Genomic DNA, 7,448 nt, shown 5'->3' on the forward strand with positions numbered 1-7,448 from the left:
CATGCTTGAACCTTTCCAAAGTCATGTATCTATATTATTGAGATCCCACTGGTAGTGTGATCCACCCCTAGTGAGATAAGCCTCTACATCCTTGCATTTGTCCTCTAGCCATCCCTGCTTAGCCATTTTGGACTTCCTGTCGACCTCATTTTTGAGACGTTTGTATTCCATTTTGCCTGCTTCACTTACTGCATTTTTGTATTTTATCCTTTCATCAAGTGAATTCAGTATCTCTTCTGTTACCCAAGGATTTCTACTAGCTTTCGTCTTTTTACCTAATTGATCTTCTGCTGCCTTCACTACTTCATTCCTCAGAGCTACCCATTCTTCTTCTACTGTATTTCTTTCCCCCATTCCTGTCAAATGTTCCCTTATGCTGTCCCTGAAACTCTGTACAACCTCTGGTTTAGTCAGTTTATCCAGGTCCCATCTCCTTAAATTCCCACCTTTTTGCAGTTTCTCAGTTTTAATCTACAGTTCATAATCAATAGATTGTGGTCAGAGTCCCCACCTGCCCCTGGAAATGTCTTACAATTTAAAATCTGGTTCCTAAATCTCTGTCTTATCATTATATAATCTATCTGAAACCTTTTAGTATCTCCAGGGTTCTTCCATGTATACAACCTTCTTTCATCAGTCTTGAACCAAGAGTTAGCTATGATTAAGTTATGCTCTGTGCAAAATTCTACCAGGCGGCTTCCTCTTTCATTCCTTAGCCCCAATCCATATTCATCTACTATGTTTCCTTCTCTTCCTTTTCCTACTGTCGAATTTCAGTCACCCATGACTATTAAATTTTCGTCTCCATTCTCTACCTGAATAATTTCTTTTATCTCATCATACATTTCATCAATTTCTTCGTCATCTGCAGAGCTATTTGGCATATAAACTTGTACTACTGTAGTAGGTGTGGGCTTCGTGTCTCTCTTGGCCACAATAATGCGTTCACTATGCTGTTTGTAGTAGCTTACTTGCATTCCTATTTTTTATTCATTATTAAACCTACTCCCGCATTACCCCTATTTGATTCTGTATTTATAACCCTGTATTCACCTGACCACAAGTCTTGTTCCTCCTGCCACCGAACTTCACTAATTCTCACTATATCTAACTTTCAGCTATCCATTTCCCTTTTTAAATTTTCTAACCTACCTGCCCGATTAAGGGATCTGACATTCCACGCTCCGATCCGTAGAATGCCAGTTTTGTTTCTCCTGATAACGACATCCTCTTGAGTAGTCCCCGCCTGGAGATCCGAATGGGGACTATTTTACCTCCAGAATATTTTACCCAAGAGGACGCCATCATCATTTAACCATACAGTAAAGCTGCATGCTCTCGGAAAAAATTAAGGTTGTCGTTTTCCCTTGATTTCAGCCGTTCACAGTACCATAACAGCAAGGCCGTTATGGTTAGTGTTCCAGGGCCAGATCAGTCAATCATCCAGACTGTTGCCCCTGCAACTACTGAAAAGTCTGCTGCCCTTCTTCAGGAACCACACGTTTGTCTGGCCTCTCAACAGGTACCCCTCCATTGTGGTTGTACCTATGGTACGGCTATCTGTATCATTGAGGCACGCAAGCCTCCCCACCAATGGCAAGGTCCATGGTTCATGGGGGGATCTGTCTAACTATGGCCAGTTAATGATGCCTACTTAGTAGTAATAGCGATATGTTCTAGTATTGGCTGTTCTATTATTTTTTGTTTTGTGGTATACTTTTCAATATGATAGTTAAAACTGCAATATTGCATTCACTTTATATATTATTGTCTTTCCCACCATGGCTCATGAATGACATAGAATTGGTAATAAAGGTAACTGGGAGGATGAATGTGAGAATTGCAAGATTCTTAAATAGGCTTCTGCAAGATGTATAGTTGCCTGCTTTATACAGTATTCTTGTTACTTGCTTTTACAGATCAAACACTTACTTTAGGTGCACTTCCCCAGAAGATAACTCCATAGGAGAATAGGGAGTGAATATATGCTAAATAAGCCAACAGTTTTCTCTTTAGGTCAACACAGTGAGAGAGATTTCTAAGGACATAACATGGTGACTGAGGTTCATATATATGTTGACTCCATTTCAACTTGTCATCCAGATAGACTCCGAGGAGTTTTACACACTGTACTTCATTCACTGAATGACTGTTAATGTCTACTTCAGGTGCTAGGAGGTTGTTATGGCCTGTTTGAAACTGCGTAATGTGAGTCTTTGTGGTATTAATACTCAAACTGTTAGCTTTGACCACATGTAGGCGTGTTCAGCCATCATCTACCCCCCCCCCCCCCCCCCTACAGATCTGGGGGTAATAATAGGCCTGTGGTATTCCTGCCCGTCGTAAGAGGTGACGAAAAGGAGTTTCACACATTTTGGCCTTTATGTGTTGGTCCCCTCTCAGGTAGGTTTAACCTCCATCTTTTCCAGATTTCTGTTGTTAGTGTGTACCATTTGGGGAAGGATGCCTTAAGTGGTGTTTTTTGTTTGTCCATCATGCACCGAGATCTTGCATGCTACTTATTGTCGTGTAGCGGGCTTTTGCACCTAACGTATTATGGGTTGCCTACTTCTTGTCTCCAGTGCCGTATCATTCTTCAGGCCCACAACAATTCTGGACCATTTTGACACCCGAAATCCAATGGGCTAGCCAGTCTGTCATGGTGGGTTTGTCGTGTACCCTCTTGGTGGTAGTCCCCTGACAACACAGGGATCACACTGCTGATGCCAGAGCTGAGACCTCTTCGCTTATGCCAAAAAGTAGGTGCCCATCCTTCTGGAGCACCAGGAGTCCCGACAATGGCCATCCCGCCAGGTGGCCCTAGCTGAGGCTGGGTGGTGCTCATGGGGAGAGCCCCTGTTCGAAGTGGGTGGTATCAGGACGAATGACCCACAATGAAACAGGTTAAATCCAGTCAAGCTCGTGGTCGCTTGGCCCCAGCAGTCTCAAAGCTTGTCAGGAATGATTTTGATGGTGTGCTTTATGATTCCCAATCATTCACTCCCTGGCTACACCTTGGGAGGACCGTTGGGCAACCAGATCTCGAGAGATGTATTCACCTCAGTACCTCGTTTGCAGCAGGACTGATGAAGAGACCTTTCAGGCAACAAAGCCCCAGTTTTTTGTCGACCATCTTGAAGATAGGTATGAGGAAGTGGCAGCGTTGTCCAAACTGCGTAGTGGGTTGATTTTGATCCAGGCAGCCTCCCCAGCCCAGTTGAAGACGCTGCTCACCTGTGACAAGCTGGGTGACATCACTATCTCGATTACACTGCTCCTTCTGGTGCTCCCAAGGTACCTTCCTTGGGAGAACAATCCCCCAAATTGACGTGGCTATCGCCCCTCAGCCCCCCTCCCGTCGCCCCACTGGAGGTACTCCAGCCTCCTCCAGCTTCTCTCATGCAGAATGCTTGTAAGACTACCTTCTCAGGCACCCTCCAGTGTGACAGCTGATCAGCGGCTCAAGGAGCCACCAGCGGCAGATTGAAGAGTTTTCCACTCTTCATCTGCCCCTGCCCCTCCTTCTGCGACTCCCTCCTAACGAGCGGCGGGTGGGGGAGGGGGAGGAGGAGAAGCAGAAGACAAAGCTAAAGCTGGGTAAGAAGAAAGAGGTTCTGGTTGCCACTGTGCTACATGTCCTTCCAGCTCTGCATCTGAGGATGATTTGCTGATTTTGGCATCCCCCCCCCCCCCCCCCCCATGACCTCAATCTCACCTCTGCCTCAGAGGCAATGGTTCTTGAATCAGGCTCTCCTTCAGTGACAGTAGATGACCTGGCGGCGTAATCTGCCTCCTCAGTCCCTTCACGCCTTTTTAGGCTGCGCGCAATGTCATTCTTTAGTGGAATTGCAGAACATTTTTCCACCACCTTGCTGAGCTCAGACAACTTCTCAGCCTTCACCCTTTCTTTTGCTTTCTCTCCAGGAAACTTGGTTTCTGGTGGGTGTTGCGAACCCCCGCCCTCCGTGGCTATCAGGGTTATTATAAGAATTGGGCAGCTTATGAGAGGTTATCTGGTGGAGTCTATGTCTACATCCTTAACTCTCTTTACAGTGAGCATGTGCTTCTTCAAACACTTTTAGAGGCTGTTGCTGTTAGGGTGTGGATGTCACAGGCTGTTACCACCTGCAGTATCTGTCTTACACTGGATGGTGATGTCCCACAGAATGTATTGGCTGACAGCTCAACTGCCGCCACTGGATGACTTCAACACCCATAACCTTTTATAGGGTTGATTGGTGGCAACTGGCCGAGGCACTGTTGTTGAGCAAGTGTTGGCATGGCTTGGCCTTTCTCTTTTAAATAATGGTGCCTCCACACGTTTCAGTGTAGAGCATGGCACATACTCAGCCATTGACCTTTCAGTCTGCAGCCCTGGCTATCTACCATTTGTCCAGTGGAGTGTGCATGACGACTTGTTCGGCACCACTTTCCGATCTTTGTGTCACTGGCACAGCATCCCTCTTCTGCGCACCTCCCCAGATGGGTTCTGAATAAGGCTGACTGGGACTCGCCACTATTGAGCCTCTTTCTCATGATGCCATTGATGTGATGGTTCACACGATAACCAACAGCATCATTTCTGCAGTGGAATCTGCAATTCCCTGTTATTCTGGGTCCCCTTGGTGGAGGACTGTGGTCACCGGAGATCGCTGAGGTGATTAGAGATCACAGGCGGGCCCTCCAATGTCATAAGAGGCACCCAACACTGGAACACCTCCTTACCTTTAAGCGACTCCATGCCCGAGCCCGACGCATTGTCCGCCAATGGAAGCAGGAGTGCTGGGAAAGGTATGTCTACACCATTGGCATCCATACCTTTCCATTGCAAGTTTGGGCCAAGATTAGGCGACTCTATGGATATCATACCCCCGTGGTTGGCTGTGGAATGGACAAGGACAGATGGCCAGTCCCCACACTGGCCTTCCAACTCAAGTGATGTGAATGCATTACCTCCTGCCAGTCATCCTCCTGTGAGTGATCACCACATCAGATACATATACATGTAAAAAAAAAAAAAAAATAGGTAGCAGAGAAGTTTTTTAGACCATCAGTTAGACTTCAACTGCAATATTTTTAGGAAGTATGTCCTCATCTGTAAATGATTGAAGGACGGATTTTCCAAGTGGTTGTGATGCCTAAGAGCTACAGAAGAAAGGTGTCATGTTTGCGTTGTGAAGATACCAATTCTGTTGCCAATCTAGGTTTTCACAGTAATGAATATTTGATTGTTGTAGGTTCCTCATCTTTACATTCCAAATTTTCTTACACCCAAGGCATGGCATATTTTTAGCTTGGATTGTGGTTAACTTGTCTCAGAGGTCATTATTAACAATGCCAGAAGATTTCTTAATTCACTCAGTATAAGTGAAGTGGTGATTTTTTCCCTCAATGTAGACATATTTGAACATAAATATCTTGTGTGAGCACTTTTGGGCACACATTTTTATAGCTAGCGCACAGAAAGAAAATCTTATTTTGCAAACTAATTGTTTACTGCAACCTTGTTTTCTTTTAACTGCTATATGCACATTTTAGTGAACACGTAATAATGATGTTTCAGGTAAATGTCCATCAAGTATAGAACAATGGCTTTCTCATCTGAAGAACCCTTGAGTGAAGAACACTGGAAAGAAGAAGCATCAAGTGTTATAAATGATATAAAGGATCATGTTAAGGACGTACACGTCTCACAGAAATTGAAATCAAACAATAAATTTATTTATCTGAATTTGACCACTGAGGAGGAAGAAAATTTCTGTATTGAGTTGAGCGGTGCAGGTTTCAGAATCGTTGGAAACACTTTTGATGATGATTCTCAACCAAGAACTAAAATTTATGAGACTCCTTATTCACTGTTGGATGAAATAAGCCCTAAATATCGAGAGTCATTTGGAACATCACTTGTAAATAAACTGAAAGCCTTACAGAACACTTAAACTAAGTGGTGCAATCAGTCATTTGTATACCATTATGTACTACAAAACTTATATGCTTGCATAAACAAAGGTTTTAGAACACATCTTTGTTTGTCGAAGCTTTTGTTTGAGCTTTCGTGTTAGTTTGCCCAATGTAAACATTCATAGTTGTGATTCTTGCAGGCATTGTATGTTATAAACTAGTCATTAAAGACGGGCCCATGTGGACTTGCAGTATGAAACATGCCATCTCAGACTAAAAGATTTCTTAAACAGAGTAAATCATTATTATTCAAAATATGTATGTCTAAATTGTGTACTGGTGTATAATCCGGAGAGCTGAATATTTGCTTGGACTATAACGTATTAACTTTTTCATGAAAATAATAATTTATTGCTTTCTTTCCAATGTTACCATCAGTGATGAAGTAATTGTCTTTATGAGGTAAATCTCTTTTCATGTGTCAGTATTACATATCTCTAAAATCAGGGTAGAATACATTTAATTTTGTGGTCTCTGCAGTCCGGGGGTGCCCAATGAGGAAAGTGAAGCAAGAGTCCCTTAACAGAAATACGCAGAAGGCATACTTAATGGTGGCAATGTCACCTGTTCCGATTGTGTAGGTATATTTCGTTTATCACTTAGTACAATGTTTATTACAATGAGTGCGCCATATTAGGTTATATTACATATCTTATCCTTCTGACAGGCTTTTAATGTCCTTCAGTTTCCAATACTGCCTCCCCATAATCATCAGAAACAGTTCTCCTCCCACCTGCTCTGATAAACTAGAAAACTGTACTGCTCTAGAAAACTGTACTGCTGTACAACATAAGCCTGGATGGTATGGAATATCATGAACTTTTGTTTAACACTTCATATAGTAAAATTGTAATTTTATTCATCACAGTTTTTCTGCCATAAAACAGAGAAATGTTACTGATACCTGACCTCCAAAATTGTTAAGTTGTTGTTTCCTTCATAGCTGTGTTATTGTGTATAAAAACTGGCAGTATGTATAAGAACAGTTCCAGACCACCATTTGAAGTTTCAGTACTGAGTTAATGAAGGTTATAATCATTCTCTGGTGACATGTACTTATTGAACTACTATTTTACTATTTTTGTTGTTTGTGGTAGCTTCTGAGAGGACAAGCCAGATCACTTGTTCTGTATGGTGGCCTTGCATTATGTGAATGTTAAAAAGTTTCATCATTTTAGTTATTTACCAGATCCAGATTGTGACTGGTCAGTTACAGAGTCATCCTCGCTAAAATACTAATTAGTACCAACAGCAAGTAGGCTCTCTCAGTTAAAAATGATTTCTGTCAAATTACTGCAGGTATCATTTCTCAATGTAATCTGTCTCGTGTGTCAGACACCTCACTCTGTCTCTGTGCAGATTTCAATATCTGAGAGCCATAGATATTATCTGATTTTGTCTCCTCCTTCTTCAATATATTAACATCTACTAGGACTATATACAGGGTGGTCAGAAAATGTCTGAAATGCTTGTAGTGATGTTGTAGG

At 42.7% G+C, this 7,448-nt stretch overlaps 2 protein-coding genes across 2 annotated transcripts in view; both read left to right on the forward strand.

The window, feature by feature from the left end:
- Nucleotides 1-6,020, forward strand: part of LOC126267377 (broad-complex core protein isoforms 1/2/3/4/5-like) — a 216,357-nt gene extending 210,337 nt beyond the window's left edge. Inside the window, exon 8 of the mRNA XM_049972561.1 lies at nucleotides 5,564-6,020. The gene's annotated coding sequence lies outside the window, so the exon portion shown is untranslated. The remainder of the gene's footprint in view (nucleotides 1-5,563) is intronic.
- LOC126267680 (GSK3-beta interaction protein-like) lies at nucleotides 5,589-5,939 on the forward strand. Its single transcript, XM_049972982.1, has one exon. It carries the CDS (start codon nucleotides 5,589-5,591, stop codon nucleotides 5,937-5,939), a length of 351 nt encoding a protein of 116 aa, XP_049828939.1.
- Nucleotides 6,021-7,448: the final 1,428 nt, after the last annotated feature.

This window comes from Schistocerca gregaria, chromosome 4 (assembly GCF_023897955.1).
Source record: "Schistocerca gregaria isolate iqSchGreg1 chromosome 4, iqSchGreg1.2, whole genome shotgun sequence".
NCBI classification, from domain to species: Eukaryota; Metazoa; Arthropoda; class Insecta; order Orthoptera; family Acrididae; genus Schistocerca; species Schistocerca gregaria.

What these genes read in the sequence shown, in the direction of transcription:
- LOC126267680 (XM_049972982.1), top strand. Translation starts at nt 5,589, where the DNA reads ATGGCTTTCTCATCTGAAGAACCCTTGAGTGAAGAACACTGGAAAGAA.